Below are 22,109 nucleotides of genomic sequence, written 5' to 3' on the forward strand. Positions count from 1 at the left end.
ACTCAGAATTAAACACTCTTTAATGTAACAATAAATTACATTTTTACAATCAAGAATTTACAAATACATCGAAAAGTTAATATCAAAATAGACACTTCAGAACTTTGCAAGTCAACTCATCTCTGTACAAATACATACAAGAAGAGGTAGTGTTAAAGGCCTTAGAAAATGGCTTTGGGGAAGTTTCATGGACTTAAAGCAGTTCTGGAAAGCAACCAACGGTGCAGCCAGAGAGAAATGTCACCTGGAGAGCAGGGAGGGCCAGGCCCACCTTCCAGGAGAATGTGGCAAGAGCAGGATAAGAAGTTTCCCCTAGAGCACTGCTAGCAGGTTTCCACTGTATGAAGATAAAATGCCTGCTTAAACAAAGGAGAAATGCCCTTTTCCTCTGAAAAGGGGTCTGGGACAAACACTTGTGTGAGGATAGGGAGGTCTGTTTTGTCTTTAAGGAAAAACGAGCATCAGTCTGCTCCTCTGCCCATTCTATAGCCTCTCTTAAGCCTTCACTGCACAGGACAGACGTTGTGTCTGTGGGTCAGTCCTTCATTCCTGGCCTTGCACTCAGCTACTTCCTGCCCTCCAAGCCCCCAGGTGACACAACGGATTCCTTCCTCTCACTTGTGACTTATAAAGTACCAGCAAAACAACCAGAGGGGTTTTCCTATACAACCATGAACAGCTCAGCTCCTCACAGGAGCGCAGGATGCTCAGAGCAGCACAGCACAGCTGCTGCACCCCAAACCAGCCCTGCTTCTCCTGGTTATCCGTGGCTATCCAGCAGCACCCTCACTCAAGACAACATTCTACTAGTGAACAGAATTCTCAGCAGAAATCCCGACATTTAACGTCCAATGTGAAACCGTGTTTTCCCTTCAACCCAAACCAGCAGCGCTGAGGAAGAAAAGCCGGCGGGTTTTTGGTTCCTCCAGCACTTCCCTCTCCTCCCCCTGAGGAGGCGGAGCTCCCTCGGCTGAGCCCGGGTCAGAGCCAGCCCCGGCTCTCGGCCTCCCTGTGCACGGATGCCTGGCACTGCTCCAGCGTCTGCTCCAGCTGTGCCAGCTGGCAGCAGCCCACTTCCAGCCTCTCCCTGCGAGACAGGAGAGAAAGGTTAGCAGGGCACAGCAGAACAGGAATCTTTTCAAATAATCGTTAAGTTTTCAAGGACGCTTCCATCAAACTCAAGCAGCAGCAGTGACTTTTGCACTCCAGCTGCTAAATCTGAGGATTTCACACGAGCTCCTTACAGCAGCCAGCCCACAGCTGCCACAGGCAGAGCTGTTCCCTTCTAGGGCAGGTAAAGTGGAACAATTGGCAGGAGAGGTCACTGACATCCACTTTCTGGAGAGATTTGGGATTCTGGGAGGTTCAGTTCACATCATCCTTCATACACTGATATATCCTGTACTCACACTCAAAGTAAGGATCTGGATACACCCCCTTACGACTTAGACCCTTTCAAAAGAGTAATCTCAACCTGATCACATATAAATATGCCCCAACTTAAGTTTTCAAAAGATTCTTTCTCAAAAGATCATTTAAAAGCTGCTCCTCAAAAAAGGAAGAAAAGCCCAATCACTGAGTTCCCCAAGCACAGCCTGAGGGCTGCCAGGGCAGTCTCTGAAGTATTTGTTTCACTCTGCTAAGCAGGAATTTCTACACACTCTTTTCTTTATGCCTGTATCATTACAGGTCTGGAGCCATCAACTTGTGGGAGTGAAGCTTTTAAACTGTTCTTTATTACTGATACAAATATTGAATGTCTCCCTCCCTGAATACTTTTGTCTCCTGATCTTGCAATCTGCACAGTGAACTTGACAGAAGATTCAGGGACCCAGAATCAATCTATGCAAAGGGAACCTGCTCGGAGTAATTCACCCTCCAGCCTTTCACACAGGTGATCCTGGCCAGTGACAGCTCATTCATATCCACACAACAGCAAAAAGCAGTTGTCTGTCCTTTATCAGCCAGCTCAGAATTATTAAAAATCCATGATGGCATTTTAGAAACCTCCCAGAGCCTGGATTCACAAACCTTCAGTGACACAAATTCATTACGAAATGAGCCAGAAACCACTGGCAAAGGAAAGAGGGGCTCAACACCTCCCCTTCAACAGCTGAAAATCACCATGTAGGCACAGATGCCTCATCTCCAATTTAACTTCTGTCCTCCCCTGCTCTGTGTTAATAAGGCATTAAAATTAAAAAGGGACTTAAAGGAATCCCCTATTTATTTTCCCTACACTTGTCCTACAAAGGGGAGTTTTTATTGACCCGGATGATTCCTCTTATGGTACCCTCATTAACAGAGGTGTAAAAGCTGCCTCAGCCCCCTTGATGGGGTCAGTAACTTACCTGTAGAGCTCCTGTGAAACACATTCATACAGCTCCTCAGCACTGAATTTCAGACTGTTATTGATCTAAAACAAAGAACAACAAATTAATACAGTCATTTATCAAGTATCACGTCTACTACAATTATACAGTAGGAATAGCAGATACAGCTCGTGTATTCCCTAACAGGCTCTCAAGTTGAGACAGTGAAAAAGTCATCCTGTATCTTGTAATAAAATGTAATATTACAAATTCCAGCTTCATTTTCTAACCACTTCTGCACAAATCTAAAACACCATGAATAATTCTTCCTCCCCTCTTAAATTACCCTACAGTTTTATTTAGATATACATATACATAAATATAGATATATGTGTGTGTATCTCAAATGAAATCAGCTCTGACTTGCATCAATTCCAACAATATATGTGAAGGCCGAAACCCCAAACATATTTCCCTGCATAGCAGAGCACTGCAAGCCTGAAATATGTAAAATATAAACCAGAAATATTCTACTAATAACATTAATTTCAAGGCTTTTTACTCTCAAGAGCAAGTCATTCACACCAAGTGAGCACTCAGCAAATCACAAACAATTCATATATCTGTTGAAATCCAACCAAAATCTATCTTTATGTTCAGCAACTAATAAATAAGAGAAAAAAAAATTTCTTAATGATAATACAGTGATGAGACATGACCTCAGAGCTACTTGAAATAAAATCTGTCAGTGAAGTGGTCAAACATGAAAGAAAATGTCATACCTCATGTCGTCTGAGGAAGCTATAGAGGGTCCAAACATCTTGGAAACTGCTGGTTGGGGTCAAAATTCTGAAAAAGAAAAGTTTGGGGATGCTTTAAAGCAAGTAGAAAAGGAGTCTATGAAAGAGTTAAAAAAAATAAGTCAGAAATCTTCAAGGGAAAAAAAAAGTACTTGAACAAAACAGAAATTATGAACTTTGAAGAATTTTCCCTTCCACTACTCCAACAGAATTAAAGAGCTTTTTATTTCTGTGAGGCCTTTTCTAATTAAAAATTCCCTCCATGTTTTTGTGAGCCATTTCTGTATGAGGAGGGAGGAAACCCAGCACTAATTGAAAGCCCTTTGGTGCCCACCAGCCAGGCCCATGGGCTAAAGGATACACAGCATTCCCACCCCAGCTTTAACTCATTCCCTCCACATTCCCACGTGCAGCCAAAAAGCTGCAATTCACTTCCCATTCTTGCTACTTCTAATAACCACCAATTCCCACCCAGTGCTGCCAAGGGCCAGTGGCATGTGGCAGCTGAAGAGAGGGGGCTTTAATGAAGCACCTTGATGGACACCCTTTTCCACAAGGATCCCAACCCAATCCAATAGACAAGTTGGTTTTTAACAAAATTAATTATCCTCATCTATTTAGGCAGATAGAATTCAGTTCCACCTCAGTGTAACTTCATTTGTATTCACCAGGAAAAGCAGAACCCTCCTAAATGCTGCAAAATGTGCCTTAAAATCAACATTAAAACACAAGTAACACATTATATATATAAAGAGATACTGATAAAATTCTGATTTTTAAGTCTTACATAGTTAAATCATGATTAAGGTAGTGGCTGGACTTGGAAAAAGAAAATTCTTTTGGGGAAAGCTCTGTTTACTTTCCCATGGGAAAGTGCCCAAATTCTCCTCTCCCTCCTCTTTGCAAGCTGTAAGCTTCATTTATAAATGAATTAATTAGGAATTGAAAAAAAACCAGAAAAGTAACAGAATAAGTTTTAAAATCCCAGTTAAAGGACCCTGTGTTCAAAGCAGGCTGGAAGACCATGACACAGCACAAGACTTATCGTAACTGGAGTGTCCACTGCTTTTTCTCACCATTTTTCATAGGAATTATCACCAAAAATTAGTCAGGCGTTCCTCCCACCCCCCTCCTAAGAAGCAGTACCCAAAATGTTTGCCTTAAACCTGCCAACTACGAGTCAGGAAGGGAACCAACTGGCTGCTCTGCCTAAAAACACCTCAGAGCCTTCCCTGGGCACCTCAGCAACAATCGGCTTTGGCAGCGGAAAACCCGGGCAGAGAGAAGCTGCCAGCAACCCTCCATGGAAACGCTGGGAGGCCTGGCAGCTGGAACTGCACAGCAGCTCCCATTCCCACCCAGCAGCTCCCGTTCCCACCTCACAGCTCCCACTCCCCCACAGCAGCTCCAGCCTATCCAGTCCTGCCCATCACACCCAGCACCTGCAGCAGCAGGAGCAGAGCATCCCTAGCCTGGGAGAGGCTGATTCCTCATGGAATCATTCCCTCCAGTCCAGGCAGAAACTGCTGCCATCAGCCTGGATGCACAAATGGACACAACATAAAAGCTCAGGGTGTTATCAATAACCACACCCCAAGGCCATCACAAAATGCTGGGGCAAAATCTGTCCATCCTGCTCTTCCTGCTGGGCAAAGGACACACATGGATAAGTGAGGGAGCTGCCAGTGGAAAACCTGGCCACAGGAGCTCTCCAGAGGAAGGAGAAAGGGAACACACTCAAGTGTATCCCTGCAAGACCTCAGGTGGATAGACAAACCCACTGTGCCTCCAGTTCTTTGGGGGAAAAAAACCTAAATTGTGTAATTAATCACCCAAGTAACTTAATGTTAAATGCTGTGCCTCATTTTACAGCCTTTGTCTGGATGATGCCAATGGTTTCTGGGTTTGCACCGTGGAATGAGAAGTCTGACATTTGGCTCCAACTTTTACAGCAGCTCCAAATAAAACAGATTAGTTGTTTTGAGGGGAGAGCCTTGCTCCACACAGAGCTCTGGGGAGCTGCTGAGTGAAGAGCCTGCACCATAACTTCCCCCCCCAGATTCCCAACAGGTCAGCATCCATGATCAGCCTGGTGCTGTCTACAGCTAAACAGGGGCTGCAATACCAGCTTCAGTCTGGGAATATATTCTGTACAAAACTGACACATTCCTGTCTGCAGAGCAATGATTTCTCAGCACCACTGCTCCCTACTGCTTTCAATCACTTCGTGTTCCTTCCATTGCCTGTAGCCACCACCCTGTGCCATGGAAAATGAACATTTTAAGGGAAGGTGTACACTGGGAAATCTGGGCCTGTCTGTGTGAACATTGACCCTGCCTCTGTTACTTTCTTAAATCAAGTTGCCCTTGTTTCCATGGAAGTTTCTCAGTGATAAAAAGTCTGCCACAACTACAGAACTATGTCTAGAGAACTTCCACTAAATCACTAATCCATGAAGCAAAAGGCTTTTACATCCAACTGTCCTAAGCAGCCACGTGAACCTCAGCCCTGTGACCACTACAACACCAACCACTGCTGCTGCTCCTCTCTCCACAGTGGTTCAAAAGCAGAGGGTGGAAATCCATGGAATCACTTGGGTTGTCCATCAGCACAGCCTTGCAGAACCACAGTTCAGCACCCCCCATCCTGTACTTCAGCTTCAGCCTAAGGACTCCAGTGGGGTTCTACAGTTTTCTGAAAATATTATTTCTTACAGCAGCCATTACAATGGGCACAACAGAATATTTCAGTTTGGGCCTGGCAGCAGAGAAGGCTGTGGGTAAGTTCAGTTTCAGGTTTCCCCTAAATGCATAAAACCATAAAGATCAAACAAGTAGTGATTGGAATGTCTGGTACTTTTTGAACAGGGAGCTAATCTCCATTTCACTTCCACAAAGAGACTGCATGCAGAGTAATATTAAAGGCAGAGCTCTTCATCTAGAGACTTTATTGGGCCTTTATGGCAGAAATTATTAACTGCCACAGGGGCCCAAGGGAATAAAGGCGATTCTCTAATGAGACACCAAAGAAAAGAAACCTCAATTCCTCCACTGACCAGCTGAAAAAATAAAGAGGACACAGTTTCTCTGCATCTGTGGAATTCTGTACTAAAACTAGTAAAACTGCAGCACTGTTTTTAAATTATTTAAATTCAGTGATCAGTTCTGATATAGTAACACTCTCCTGGCACTACTGAAATCTTAAGAAATTACACTTTTAATTTACACATGCTCATGGAGCCCTTGACTAAACCACATTTTTCCAAACCATTTGGAGTGTGACAGAAATTCCATTTAGATAAAATATTAGAAAAGCAGAATTCAGGCCCCTTATGCAGTCAGTAAGAGACAAATATTTTTACAGGTGACAGCATATTAGTTTAAATATTTAGGAGGCCTGTATCTAAGTGTATATGCTATAAGCTGTGATTTTAAAGTTGGCATATGAACAAAAAAAAAAAATCTTTTTTACCCAACAGATGAAAAGAAAAAGTCTAACTTGAAATAACTGTATCAATTCACCAAAGACTGAATTTTCTTTCTTTTCTATGAACAAGGATTTCTTATCTAAAAGAAACTTGGCAGGAAACATGAAGACAGTGTCCAGTTCCTTAGGGCTGCATATATTGGAATCACAAGTTCTAGTCAGCTGAGGGCAAACATCAGCTAATATAAATCCCTCCTTTTGTTTAAGGAGTTAATTTAAGAGACCTTAAATAAGGTGTCTCAATTAACTGGTTCCAAATAATACCCAATCCAAATACCAATATAAACCACCAGTGAGAACACTCACAAATCCTCAATCCAAAATTATTTAAAATCAGAAATTTACTGGATGCTTAAATTTCAGGTTTCATACCCTTTGCTCATTACCAATAGTCATGGGATATAGTTACAATATGGTAACCATGCTGATTATTCTTAATTTCAGAGCTGTAGGCTGTCCTTGATGGCATGCAGAATTCTGCAATACAAACATCACACTGCCACTAATGCTGTTAGAGGAAGAAGCCAAGATAAAATAAAAAACCTGCACGGTGTGACAGAAGTTACCAGAGCAGGGTAATGTGCCAAAAGCTGTTACTGACACATCTTCAATGAAACAGCTATTTTTTTTTTTTTCCCTTTTCTCCATCTGTATTTGTCATTAACATGTTCTGGCCATCAAGCCTGAAAAGCTGGGGCAGTGCCACTGGTGCAGTATTTTTTTTAATGATTAGGGGTATCATTACATCTATCTTAAAAAACATCATCATGTTTTTCTAATTGTTTTTAACAATTTGAAAATCTAAACTTTCAATGCAGATGAACTTTCAATATAATTTACTGGCAAAGCTTCCAAACTTTCACAAGATATTTTCTCTCTTCTTTGCTCTGGACAGCAGAGACCAGAAGGTACCACACAACCAGTTGTATTTCATCACTAAAAGCTGCGTTACCTCCAAATATTCAAGACACAACTTTCTCACTAGTTTTTCTCCAATGCCTCCTTTCCTGCAGTCATGCAATTAGACTAAGTCACTGAGAAGCATTATTTTCAAAAATCAAGAAAAATAAATATGCTGCAAGGTCAGTTTTAGAGCAAAATGAATAACCTGACTCCTGGCTCTATGGAAAAGCTCCTCAGAACTCTCAAACTCCCTTAAATCCCTCCACTCAAGGCCAATGCAGCAAATGCTTGGTGCAAATTCTCCCCATTTCTTGCTCCACGATGCCACCTGCTGCAAACCTGCACATCAGTGCAGGCATTTCCAAAGTGTCCAGGAAAACTACTCCATTCCAAAGGTGCATTTCAGGAGTTTTTGTTTTTACAGAGCTCTCCTACACAAACAAACCCAATAGTTTTCAATGAAACACCTCTGCAACACAAAAACAACCATTCTGAATATTCCTTATTCCCATTTGATCTCATCCACCACATCCATAAACTGATACCACAAGATCTGTTGCAAAAACTTGAGCATTGGAGTGAAGAGAGCATAGTTTAGCAGTAACCTGCTTTATTGAAACAATTTCCTTGGAGTGAAAAAACCCACAGTAATAAATTGAATCTATCAGCACTCAGCTGCTCAAGCCCACATTTCTACCCATATTTTTCTGCTTCTAATTTTCTATTATTTTGATTATTTATATTTGAAAGAGAGACTCTAATTCTTTGAATGGATCTATATTACACTGCCATGAAAAAGGAACTAAGCCAAGATGACACAGGAGATTCCTTATTCTTCCTGAAACTTCCACTAATTTATCGTGCTGTAAATAAAACAGCACAGGGCAGGGTTAGATGGGATACTGGGAAGGAATTGTTCCCTGTGAGGGTGGGCAGGCCTTGGCACAGGGTGCCCAGAGAAGCTGTGGCTGCCCCTGGATCCCTGGCAGGGTCCAAGGCCAGGTTGGACAGGGCTTGGAGCAACCTGGGCTAGTGGAAGGTGCCCCTGCCTGTGGCAGGGAGTGGCACTGGATGGGCTTTAAGGACCCTCTCAACTCAAAACATTCTGGGATTCTGTGATTCTGTGAAGACAGAGGTTATATTATCCTGCTTGAAGAGAGAAGGCAGCTGATTGTCATTGTCACAGCTGTCATATGAAGAACACTCAAACTGGGAACAGCAAAGCCCCAAAACTTCATATCCTTCATTCTACTGGAACTTGGCCCCCATCTGAGTGGGCCTCACATTTGGAACACAAATGCCCAGAATTATTCCAAGTTCCTGCCATCAAAACTGAAGTATTAATCATAATCATTTATAGCTCCAGTTACACCTCAGCAGAGGCAACTTGCTGGTCAAACACTGCAAAACAAATCCCAGACACAGAAGGCAATTCCCTACAGGAGATCTTCACATGTGCAACACTTTCATGATCTTTTGCTACCAACGGTTCAAGGCAGCCTTGACAGCAGGATTTTTAGTGCAGATCATGTCCCCAAGCACACAGAATGAAGAGTGCTTTGGGGCTGAAATATTTCAGGCTTCTGCGACTGCCTGTCACACACTCTGTGCCCAGCTGCAGTGCTCACCTGCCAATGCCCTCACGGATGTCCTTCACTGCTGCCAACAGCTTCTGCAGGCCCAAAAAAGCCTCCTCAAACGTGGCCTTGGCAGCCATGGTCACTGAACTGGGGTCCAGCTTCTGGAATAGCTCAACACTGAAATTCCAAAGAAATAAAGACAGTTAATAAAAAAGCTCAGAATTCAGAGAAACCCAGTGTCTGTTTTGTGCTTGTATTTTCTCTATTAAAACAAAAATGTCAAATATAAATCACGCTACCTAAAAACAGTCTCAGAATAAATGGAAATGCAGAAATGGAGTTATCACTGCTGATTAGCTGAGTCCTTACAGACCGCGAGAAATGGAGTTCCTTTGTGCCTGGCTGGCTCAGACCCCCTCCTTGGAAAAGATTGCAGACTAAGAGAACAGAAAGAAAACACAGTACCTATTCAGATTTTATCAAAAGATTTGGCACTGCAGTGAGTTTCCAGCAGATTTTTCAAAAATAATCAAAATAAAAGCAATGGTATAACATCTGGATGGAAGAGGAGATATTTTCCTGCAATTCTGAGTTTACATGAGAAAGGGTATTCACTAGATTCTGCATTTCAAAACGTGAAGAATTTTGCTCAACAACAGAATGTTTTCTATTTTAAATTAATTTTCAAGTTTTAAAATAGGATATAGAATTTTGCATAAGCCGGTAGACCTCCACTGGGTTGGAACGGAAATAACCACCAGAAAATTAAGATCTCAGATGCTATTTTATGGATAAATACAAGATTTTCATGGATGTCTCACACTTGTGGGGTTTTCAACTTCATTTTCCAGGGCAACTCACTTCAGCTGCTGCACAGAAAAAGAGCAGCAGACTGACATAACAATTTGAATGCTCCCAAGTTCTGTGCGACAGCTTTGGGGTTTTTTTGGGTCAATTTAGATTAATTATGTGGTAAAAAAGCACAGTTTCTAAAATGCGCTTGTTTCAAAGTTGTCTAAGGTGATGTGCTAGTTCTGTGCCCCTTTAGCAAGCTGTACCTGTACAAGTTCATGGTGTTCCAAACACCTTCCAGGACTGACCAGATTTCCTGGTGCCTGTTCTCCCGAGCCACATGAAAGCTGGGATGTAGCTCTTTTTCCTCAGTGCTTTGCAGATTGGGCACCGTGGCTTCCATTTTTTCACACGCAGCATTTTCTGAAAGAACCATGATGTCTTCTGATAAATCCTGCTCACTGTCTGCCCTCACCTTATAAAACAGTTCAGCAAACAAATAATCAATGTATTTGGTTCCTAACTTCAGAAAACCAGAATCTACACATTTCTACAGATTTTCTTAAAGCAACGCTCAAGAAATCAAGGCTGAACTCTTTGAGTCACCTTGGTTACAGTTTCTGCATCCAAAGCCTCTCTCAATAGTTTGAGCTGGAAGGGAACCTTAAAGCCCATCCAGTGCCAACTCCTGCCACGGGCAGGGACACTTTCCACTAGCCCAGGTTGCTCCAAGTCCCGTCCAACCTGGCCTTGGACACTTCCAGGGATCCAGGGGCAGCCACAGCTTCTCTGGGCACCTTGTGCCAGGGCCTCCCACCCTCACAGGGAGGAATTTTCTTCCTGACAAGTTTTCTGACAGTTCCAGCCTGATTCTCCTGACAGCAGAACCTCAGGTTCAGGGCTGATTGCATTGCATGGAGGTCCCAGCACAGGTGACTCCTGACCTTCTTTCTTTCCCCTTCAGCCTTTTCCAAAGATACCAAGAACTTTTTACAGCTGTTCTGACCTATCTTCTTTCTCATAAATCCAAATATTTCATCCATGCTCATTACTCCAGTTTTTATGCCATTACATACAGAATGTATGACAGTAACCATAACCAAGATAGTTGGAATTTCCTCCACAGCAACTCAGTGCTGAGAGTGAAGACCAACTTTTGAGAACACAAAAGGTGTCAGACCAATCCCCAGTAACCATCACAAACCACCAGATACAAGGGAGTCCCTTCTTCAGCTACAAAGACAGTGAAAGTTGAAATAACACACTTAAAAACAGCAGTATGGGACCCATGTCAGACGGAAAACCAGCAAGTTTAATCTCCAAGGGCCATCAGATACAAATGCAATAGAAAACTAAGACAAAATAATGTTTTTCAGTCACCCTTCCAATAGTAACACATTTATATTAGGGAAAAAATCTATCAGTAGATATTTATTGCATGAAAACAGAAGTTAAAGTCAGGGTCTTTTCACTTAGAAAACACCCCAGCAACATTTCCTGGAGTAATCAGTGGAAATGAGGGGACTAATTTAGAAATCTAAGCTAGGTTTGGAATGTGGAACAACTGGAGGACAGGGTGAGGTGGACAAACACCAAAGCTGCCCTTACCTCCCCGAGGGTCTCACAGAGTTTTGTCACTTCAGCGTAAGCCTGGGGCAGGACACCATTGTAGTCTGACCTGCAGCTGAATGCATGGAGCAGTTTTTTGGACTCCTGGAGCAGGATACGCACTGTTGAGGAGTCAAATGGTTTATCTGATGTTCAGACATCCATGTAAGAGGGAGAAAAAAAAAAGTTAGGATTTAACAGTCTTGGCAAGCAAATTTAATACTAACATACCTAGATTAACAGAAGCACATGAAAAGCCTAAGAAAACGGTTCAGAAGCAACGGGTACAACAATCTCAGAGAAACATGCATGAGATTGCTCACTCTTTAACCAAGTCTTCCAGATTCATCCTGGGATCTTGCACAAGGATCAACTGGGATATTGACAATAATTCTGCACAACAGCAATATCCCAAAGAGGTAGAACCAAGAAATCACAGGATATCCTGAGTGGGAAGAGACCCACCAGGATCACTGAGTCCAACCCCTGGCCCTGCACTGACAGCCCAGCAATCCCACCCTGTGCATCCCTGGGAGCGTTGGCCAAACACTCCTGGAGCTCTGGCAGCCTTGAGGCCGTGCCCAGCACCCTCTGGGGGAGTCTACCAGGTCTGTCAAAATCAAATGCTCAAAGACATCTTTAAACAAATGCAAGGTGTGTGGGTATGGGTTTTTTTGTTGTTGTTGTTGTTTTATGGGGTTTTTGTTTGTTTGTTTGTTTGGGGGTTTTTTTTTGGGTTGGCTTCTTTTAAAAACAAACCTCCCTGCCCTCACATACCACATTAAATATCCTTTGCTCCTCCATAATTTTCTTGGCAAATGCAGATCATTTGATCAATGTAACATTGGGGCAAAGGAGGGAAAAGGATTATTTGCTTTTTAAAAAGAACTCAGAGCCTTTGGTGACAATTAATACATACAGTCAGTTCTGTAATTCAAACCAGAACAGGGAGGCTTTTGACAAGTTTACAATTAACATTTTCAGGGACTGTTACCTGCATAAAGGTGTTTAGAAAGACATTCAATGGTTGAAAGTAAACTCCTTGGCACCACATAACCAAAAACAGCCATCCAGTGCTTTTTGTAACATTTCAGCAGATTTGCTAAGGTCCATGGTGGCTTCAGATACAGGATCTGGAAGAGAGTACGTTATAAATTCAAAGTCTAGTTTTCATTTAGACATATTCCTATACATTCCACAACTGCTCTGCACTTCAAGAATGTGATGATTTGTGACTGCTGAAGGAGAGTTCCAGTGATTCCTCAGAAATAAGACCATATCCAGATTTAAACAAGTTTATCTATTGATGAAGATTTGATTCAGCAGCCCCATGGGTTGAACAGTGATACTCATTCAGAAGCAATGCACAATCAGTCTCATGATTTGTGGTTGCCCATTCCTCAAAAACTCTTAATACTTTTGATTTATCTCAAAACTGATCTAATGCTTCACTTGTGCACAAAAGCCAACAGTAACAAGAACAAAAACAGAAAATATGCCTTTGATTTTCCAGTACTGTTACAAAGTAAAAATAAACACTGTGACTATTTATACATGAAGTAATAAATGCGTAGAATTTACTACCATCAAGTGAAACCAGTGTTTGAAGAGATGTTAAAAGAAATTAACAAAGTGAATGGAGAAGTGATTAAAAGCCTAGCAGCTAATCAGGGCATCTTGGGAAACAACAGTCACCCCATGATTCTGGGGGATTTTTAAAGCCACAGAGGCTTATCTGCAACAAATTTCAACTTCTAACAACTCCCCACCAGCTATAAAATGGAATCTAAAGTAAAGCGTGGACAATTTGAAAATGCCTTGTACACGGGTGTTTATCTTCTGCAAACAATACTTTTGCAAGTGTGTTTAGATGTTCTCATTAGCATCCTTCTTATTCTGTATCTGCACAGGAATCAATTTAGCTGTGAACAGTTTTATCCATATCTGTTCTGGTGGGGAAGAAATGCCTGCAACAAATATTTTACAGAACATGACAGAATGGTTTCTTGCAGGCTGTATTTACAGTGCAGGGATTTACTTGACTAGAAAAGCTGAAACAGAATTTTAATGCCACTAATAAAAAGAATTGTGAAACTTCACACTGAGAAACCAGCATCCCTGTTACTGTGTCATTAAAATTCCAATAAAATACTGCACATGTTGCAAAGTAGTGGTCAAACAGGATAATCTTGCTATAAAATGAAATGTTACAAGTAACACTGAGCTGTTCCCTTGTCAGTGATATCAGGGACCTGGATGACTTGGCACAGGTATTAACAGGAATAAAATACCAAGGACATTCAAACCTCTCAATAATCAAAGTATCAAGCAAGATGATGTAAGAAACCACCTCCATCCACAGGTTTCCAAATGCAAGTTTCATTTCAGTCTCCAAAATACAAGACAAAGCTTCTCCTAAGTTCCTTTCAAGGTCTGGAAGCACATTTGGGAATTGTGCAGTAAAAGCAGCACTGCCTCTTGTCTTCCCAAATTCTGTATCTGTCAAACCAATGACACAAAATGTATTTATTGAAACTGGGTTTATATCTAATTCATGGTGATGGTACATGAAGAACCTGTCCCCATAAATAACAACAGACTGCACTTTAGTTTATAAAGCAGATGTGCTACACCTAATTAAGTTTCAAGTATTTCTAGTTATACACACTTGTACTGTGTGTATTTTTAATTAAGAGCTACTAACCAAGAAGATTAATTTCCCCAGAGTACTACTCATTAGTGATCTTACTCCACATTTCTTTTTTCCCTTAAATAACTTAGATCATATACAGCCAGCAGGGTTTATCAGCAACCACAAGAGGATCACTTCTGAGCTCTGTAAGCTGTACCTGTATCTTCGGAAAAATGAAAAAAATTTCCTTCAGTCCCAAAAAGTTCAGGACATCTTTTAAATTACTCAAAACACAGGAAATTAATGCAGTGTTTTATTCTATAAAATAAAAATATACATCTTATTTGAATTTCCTAGAACTCTGAGACAGATGGTTTCATTTTAATTAATGTCTCGAACTTTCAGAAAACCTTTGAAAAAACCTTCTCCAAACAAAAAACACTCCTAAGGATTCAAAGCATAGGAAAACACAAGGTATAGTAGCAACTGCTCTTCCTCTACCCCACTGGTTTTTACACACTCACAAACCAGTGTATTCCACAGACTCACCCTGCTTTGGCTGCTGCAGCTCCTCAGAGTTCTGGGGCCTGTTTGCATTCACATTCTGCAGAGCAGTGACCAGATCAGCTTTGCAGAATGCCTTGACCTCACTCACAATGGCTTTATTACACAAATTTTTATCATCCCTAGAAAAGAATTAATTGTTGTCAAAAAAGGAATAAAAGCAGCACGCTAAAAAAAACTGTATTTGGAAAACTTATTTTGGGAACTTCATTATATAGACAAAGTTATCTTTCTCAAGCAATTAGAAGCAGTTAAAAAATTAAAACAGAAAACTAAGTAAAAATGAGAAACATGAAAAATGTTTCAGGGTCTAGGCTTAAGAAAACAATAGTTACAATTACTACAGCAGTGATGCTTAGTTGCTATGATCTCAGAAAGCAAACCAGGCAATAATTCTAAGACAGCACTATCTTATTTGATGGCTACAGTTGACTCTCCTTGTTGAGACTCTTTTTAGCTGTTCTGCCGGCCAAATCCTTATCCCAGATGTCACTCTGAGGTTCTGCTCCAGCAGAACTACTTTAAAAATCCAGGACAAAGCTGCATCCCAGTACTTTCTCAAAAATTCCCATTTTTTATATTGGTAGAGGATTAAGGGATTTTTGAATGAAAAGTGATGCCTTAAGTTTTAGCTTTCATGTATTTCAGATTCTGTGCTGCCCAGAGGTGCAGTTCTGAGCCTCATATTAAGTGTCAGTCAGCTCTCTGAACAGAGTAGGGAGACAAAACAAATCCTTTCCTGCTGAAGACCAAGGACAACTTTCAGGCCCAAAAGCACAAACAATGGTGGGCTGAAGAGAGAAACAAGGAGAAGACCTCACAACCCGAAGCTGTAATTGGACAATTAAACCCCACCATGCAAACGGACCAAAACCTATAAAAGTGTGAGACCTCGTGACCAGTCAGCCATTTAGTGACCATTTTGGGTCCACCTTGGGTGTAGCCCTGGTCAGGCCCTGCCCGGCCCAAGGTGTATCCTAAAGAACTTTCAATAAACATCTACTGTATTCTCTAGCTCTGTCCACTCTTTGTTCCAGGTCAGCCTTCCCAAGGCATCAAAAGCAGTTCTGAAGGCACCTCCTGTTTTGTGATCAGTGAAACTTAAAATCACCATCACTATCCTATAAATACTGTGACTGAAACAGCATTTTCAGCAGCCACCTGTACCAAACTGAACAACCCAAATGGTGCCCAGAGTGTCAACCCCACTCACTGAACTGTGCAGGAACTGATTCTAGCCAAGACCAGAGCAAGCAGAGCCAAGGAGTATTAATCCTTCAAGCTGGCTTCACCTGCTTGTATCAAATTCAGAATCAACACCCAGAGGACAGCTGTTATCCTCACAAACAGGAAGAGCAGCAAATCCATCCCCAGCTTCCCCCTCTCTCAGATTAACCCCTTGTTTGCTTCTGCTCACCTGGCTGGGCACAGGGATAAAGTCTCTAATGGACTCTTAACTGGATCTCAATCCTTACTTCACATATTTTTTTTCTATTTTGTAACTTCAGTAGTATTTTTTATGAGAAACTAGAAAAAAATCTGAGAAACCCATGCTTTAACAAGTTTTAAAATTGTATATTTAGTAAACTGAATTCTGCTTGAGGCGTCAAGCTCATGAAAGTGATTCCATCTCTAACTGTAGTGGTTTATTATATCCTGCTCTAGCTTTTAAGAGGGAGATTGCCCCTCCCAGACCTTACTTCAGAAAGTGCTCTTTCTTTAAGCCCTGATTAGAAAGCAGTGTGGCAGGAGAGCTAAAGGAACCCAGGAACTCACGTGCAGAGGACGACAAGAGCTTGAGGGAAGAGCTTCTGGTACTGCAGGCAGCACTGCAGGACACGGTCGTCGTTGTTCTCGTCGCTCAGCCCATCTGCAAAGGCAGTGGAGACACAGCTGAGGGATGTGGGCAAAGTTCAGCCCCACAAACAGCTCAGGGCACTCATGCTGCTCTTTGTACATTTAACACTCCCCACACAAGGATGCAAATATAAGGTGAAAGTGAGAAACAACTGGTAAAGCAATAGATAGTGAAGACATTCACATGCCACAGCCTTGGATAACTCTGAAGGCTGCTGTAAGAAATTAGCTCATTTTAATTAGCAAACAGCAGAGTGGAGAAATCTCCATTAAACTCAGAATTCTAAGGTTGCCACTAGGTGAAGTGCAAGGATGAAGTACCCAGCACAAAGGGATTGCACATATATTACACATTTTTTCAGAAGCCAGCTGCATGGACTGCCCCCAGAGTTTGGAATCCTGGTCCTTGAGACACTTGTAGATGAACTGCACTGCAGGGATAGCTTTGTCCCGAACATGCTGCAACATTCTCCCCTTCTTCAAGTTGTCCAGCTCTTGTAGGACGACCCAGGGAATTATTAATGCAAGTCTATCAACTCCTGGAAAGAAAAACAAACACCACCAATGAACAAAGGTACTTGCACGAGCAACACCAACTACTTCAGAGAACTTTCAATTCAAGCATCATATTTATCCAAGCTCACACCTTTTTGCCAATAGTTTTCCTACTCCTTGCTTCAGAGAATCTGGCATTCGAAAAAACAGCTGAAAAAGGCTGGGTTCCCTCCTTCTAATCTAACCTCAATCTGGCACTACACTGATTACATAGAAAAGTGACAATACTAGGCAAACAGAAGGGAGACACAGTTTTAATCAGCAGAATACTTTGACAACACTGTAACAGGTTTGCAGCAATTATCTTGGCACACACCCACTGTAAGATGTTGCAGCAAGGTGAAACAGCAGCTGCAATACCAGGCTGCACACACCTGAGTGACCACAGCAGTCACTGTGCCAAAACAGGCAGCAAAAAAAAGCAGCAAGGGCTTGTGTTCATTGCCAACCAGCCCTCCTAAACCAGGAACAGGAAGTGTGGCTACAAGACCATGGTTTTATTTGTAGCTAAGTATGGGCTGAACTTTTAAGCTTTTATATGAAATATGGAGTAAATCAGAAGTGTAATGATTGCTCTGTTGGTCCACCCACGACAAATACTTCAACCATTTTCTTTCTCATTCACATGATGAGAACAGAATTTTGAAAAAAATGCATTAAAAAAATCATCTACTTTGTAACAAATAGGCCAGGAATCAGCAGCCTTCTCAATATAGCGGGTCTGGTGCAGGACCAGAAACTGGGAGTTGCGCTACTCTAAAAAGGCATCTCAGTGTACCAAAGACAACAGCATTCCTAACCTGGGAGAAGAAATACAGTCTGACACACTCCTGAAAAATCAATCAGGCCCTAAGGAAAGGTATTTTCCAAGTGGCTGGAATAACTGCATTTATTAGCTGAAAGCATCAAAGCACCCTAAGCATTCTGAAAGATTCCAGATATGCCTACCAAGAACTGACTTGCATGATCCTAATCCTGCAAACATTAAATAACCAACAGCTTCTCAGCATATCAGAGGCAGATATTAAAGCCAGGGTATGCATTCTGAATTCCTGAGGAATTGCTCAGTTCTTGCCACCTTTACCAAGACAGAAACAAAACACCGACTGACTGCTCAACACTTTTAGACTGTCAGAAAAAGAAATGCTAAAAGGAGACTAAAAAACAGAGTAATCACTAGTAAGGGGTTAAATGCTTACATTATGTTCTTAGAAAGACTTATTTACTGCTAAGGATTCAAGCATATTCCTGGGAATATCTGCCATGATTCTCTGCAGGTGCATGGACTATAAGCACATTAGGTTCTGCTTCCACAGCTGGGGTTTCCCTGGGATGCAGCTTGTTTGGGTTCACAGAACCAGGCTCTCAAGCGTGTGCCTTCTGCCTCTGCGCGAATCCTGTCGCCTTTCTAAGGAGCTCAGGGTTTAGTTTCCTTCAGGTAGCCTGAAGCTCTTACAGCATCTGTTTTTTCTTCCAATGTCTTACTCATCAGAACATATTTACATACCTGGTATATCCTCAGATTTCAGGGATCTCACAAACTCAAGATGACTAATCATTATATTCGTGTCAATTACCACTAGGATGTTCAGACCAGAACTAAAAGCCCCTAAGGGAAAGGAAGAGAAAAAAGAGAAAACAGCTGAAATAATCAGTTGTGTGCTCCCTACTCAGACTATCAATAACTGTAATTACTTGTTGCAACCAGAGGGCAAAGCAGATCCAGACATGACATACCAGCAGAAATACTTAAATCCTGTTCTGGAAGATCTATCTCCATGCTTGTAAGCTCTCCACAGGTCTGTACTACAGACAGGGCCATCCTCTTCTCCACACGAGCAACATGCAAGTCTTCCACTATCTGCATCTACAGTGAGAAAATGTGCGTGTGTGCAATCCATTGAAAGGAATCATTTCATAATTACTCCCCAAAAAGCTACTTTTGTATTAAAGCCGTTAAAATTGCCTCAAAATGATGTCTGAAAAATTTTAAGTCAGTACAGGAAATGTAAATCCAAGAGAATTTCTGCATATGCTCCACTAAAGACATCCAAAATATGACCTACAAAGATTTACAACCTTTTGACATGGTATTCAAAAACTTGGCTATATTTTTTTGCTACACAAACTGCAAGTTTCCTAACAGGCACTTCTTAAAAAATATGTCTCTCTTCCAACTAAAATTCAGAGGATGAAAAATGAGATAGCTGGTGCCTGTTACCAACTATGAAGGCCCTTTTCTTGTACATGGTAACAGAAAGATACTTTTTATCCCAGAAAGTTCCTGATCAGCAGGACTTCAGCAAGTTTGCTTAGTTTTTGAAATAAATGCTCCACATCTGAGTGTAGATCATGAGTCTAACAATGCCAAATGCTAGGAAAGGTCATGGAATTGTCCAGTTATACAACCTTGGTGCCCCTGGTCTTTAAGACAACTCAGAAGTGTTAAATGAAAGCATTACCAACCTCTTGGTCTGTTTCTGTGTTCTGACTGTCTTGAAGAGGTGGAGAGTCTTCAGAGCTCTGTAGGGAGAATTAAAAACACCATAAACACACCCCCTACTGAAATCCCAAAATATCAAGGAATACTGACGTACAAGGGATCCCCACATCAGGAGTTTTGGAATACAGCCCTACAGTGTTAACAAGTCCCTCACTCACCTTTGGGACAGGCACAGGCTTTCTGACCTCACCTCCCTGGCAGGAGTCAGATGTGCACGGGACCTCAACATTCTAGAAACAAGCAGGAACAGACAAACAACACATGTCTTATAAGGCTTTTTAGAGAACACTGGGTATTCCCAAGTGAATAGGGAACATAAACTACAGTTACTACCATCTACAGTATCATTTTAATAGGGCTTAGAAGCCTGGCTTTCTTTTAAATAAATAACAGTGGATTACACAGCAAATTCCAGCTGAACATTAAACCCCAGCCACCTTTTTTTACATTGAAGGTGCTTGACCAGGCTACCCAGAGAGGTTGTGGAGTCTCTATCCTTTGTCCTGGGCAACCAGCTCTGGCTGACCCTGCTTGAGCCAGGGGGTTGGACTGGATGATCTCCAGAGGCGCCTTCCAACATCAATGACTCTCCAGCTTTGCATGTAATAACTCTTAGCATACACACAAAATGCTCACACTACTCTAACACAAACTGGAATCTGCAAAGATTCTGGGCATTTACAGCAGACCAACAGCAAAAAAATCCCCAGCTCAAGATCCAGGTTGTGTTGGGCTCTGCACCTCAACCTGAGCTTAGAAACAAGTAGATGAAAGGGAAGCTCTGCAGCACACATACCAGTTTAGTCCCACATCCACCCCAAGCTCTCCTGGCATCACTCCGCTAGCAATGCACTGTCTGGCAGCAAGTTTTCATTGGTTCAGTTTATTCATTCAAAGAATGAAATAACCACATCAACTCAAAACAAAAAATCAGTTGATTTATATCTAAAATGAAGTATTCCACAGCCCCAGCAGCAAAGCAAAGCCATGGAAGCACCTGTGCAGACACAGTCCCAACATACAAGACCTTTAGTCTTTGGGTCTGTTTAACATTTAGCTGAGGAACATGGTAACAAGGTTTACATTGGGATCAGAAAAATCCACCTAGTTAGCCATGAAACCTGGCTGGATTCTGTAAGAAGACAGTCTGCTCATAGAAACCAGTCTGCCATTAAGAAATCATACTGAAACATCTACATAATACAAAGAATGGGGTTCTCATTACCTGCTTAAAAGACAATGCTGTGGCTTCCAAGTGTCCTTTAGCTCCTGAGTGCTTGGGAGCTTTAGGAGAACCAGAGCTGTGTTTTTTGCGCTTCCGGGAGTCCCATCGTGGCGGAGTTTCAGATGAGGAGTGTGATGATCTGTGTTTACTCGTGTACCTCTTTTTCACAGCACAGTCCTTATATTCTTCTTCCTCTTCTTCCTCCCAAAAGCTAGATAGTGCACTTGGCTCCTTATTGGCAGGCCTATCATCATGCCCAGTCCCTGCAGAGCTATCAGGTGGCTTTTTGGGAATTCTGACATTCTCACTCTGCTTTTTTGAGCCCTCTGCCTTTTTATGTGATACCTCATACACAGAGGACTTAAACTTTTCTATCATAGCTTCTTCTGCTTTTATCTTGAGTTTACAGAGTTCAGCTTTCTCTCTCTTTTTCTTCAGTGCCTTGTCCCTCTGAAGTTCAAAGCTGTGCCAGAGCCTTTTTCCTTCTATTCCATCCGAGCGACTTCTTTCCTTGCTGGGAGTCACCACATCAGGAGTGCGGGTGGTTTTGCCATGTTTGATTTCTTTGGCTTTAAACTGGATCACTATTTTCTTCTGCTTTTCAGTTTGAACTGAAGAACCATCGGGGGTTTTGCTCCTCTTGGGAGATTTTTCCTGGGATCTTCCATCTGCATCGTGAAAAGCATGAGAACTTTGGTGCTGCTTCTTCTCTTGCCCATCTTTCTCTGGTTTGGATCTACAGAAACATTATGAAGAAAGTAATGTAATTTAGCTCAGTTAATGGAGAAGAACAACAAAAAAGGCCCCCGCATTTGACTGAGACAGAGCTAAGCATTTATGAGCACCATATTCCTAAATATGAACTTGAAGCAACAGTTGTCCTTCAGAATAGTTTGATACGGCATTTTTTGGGTTTACCTTCCCCCATTGTACAGTCATTTCAGCTTTAAGAAAAGGAAGAAAAAGCTTTTTCTGCATTCACTGTTGGTTTGAGACACCCTACACAGTCGAGTTTCTTATCACACAGGTAAGTTTTAACAGCAGTTCAGTGATAAAGGAGGTGTGTCACCTAAAAGGTCAGTTTGGTCACACAGTGCCAAAACACACACAGCTTTCAAACCGTTTATCCTGCACTGACTGGGGAACTTGGAAAAAGAACAACAGAGGGGAATATAGAAACATTCTACAGAAATTGTGAATTATATGAAAAATTATTAGGAAACTTCCTTATAAGAGCACAAAAAATAATTTGTAATTATATTTAACATACAATAGATTTAAAATATCCAAAG

General features: G+C 41.7%; 1 protein-coding gene across 1 annotated transcript in view; it reads right to left on the reverse strand.

Moving 5' to 3' along the window:
* The window catches only part of SWT1 (SWT1 RNA endoribonuclease homolog), a 25,473-nt gene continuing 3,364 nt past the window's right edge, over window positions 1-22,109 (reverse strand). Inside the window, 16 exon segments of the mRNA XM_066192202.1 lie at window positions 1-1,087; window positions 2,352-2,416; window positions 3,095-3,161; window positions 9,130-9,258; window positions 10,140-10,348; window positions 11,482-11,627; window positions 12,476-12,614; window positions 13,832-13,980; window positions 14,663-14,799; window positions 16,454-16,547; window positions 16,885-17,073; window positions 18,597-18,698; window positions 18,827-18,956; window positions 19,556-19,612; window positions 19,751-19,822; window positions 20,818-21,553. Coding sequence (XP_066048299.1) covers window positions 982-1,087; window positions 2,352-2,416; window positions 3,095-3,161; window positions 9,130-9,258; window positions 10,140-10,348; window positions 11,482-11,627; window positions 12,476-12,614; window positions 13,832-13,980; window positions 14,663-14,799; window positions 16,454-16,547; window positions 16,885-17,073; window positions 18,597-18,698; window positions 18,827-18,956; window positions 19,556-19,612; window positions 19,751-19,822; window positions 20,818-21,553 — 2,527 coding nt within the window. The 3' untranslated portion in view covers window positions 1-981.

The sequence above is a fragment of the Chamaea fasciata genome, unplaced genomic scaffold (genome assembly GCF_029207755.1).
Source record: "Chamaea fasciata isolate MVZ Bird 193981 ecotype frontalis unplaced genomic scaffold, bChaFas1.0.hap1 SCAF_10, whole genome shotgun sequence".
NCBI classification, from domain to species: domain Eukaryota; kingdom Metazoa; phylum Chordata; class Aves; order Passeriformes; family Sylviidae; genus Chamaea; species Chamaea fasciata.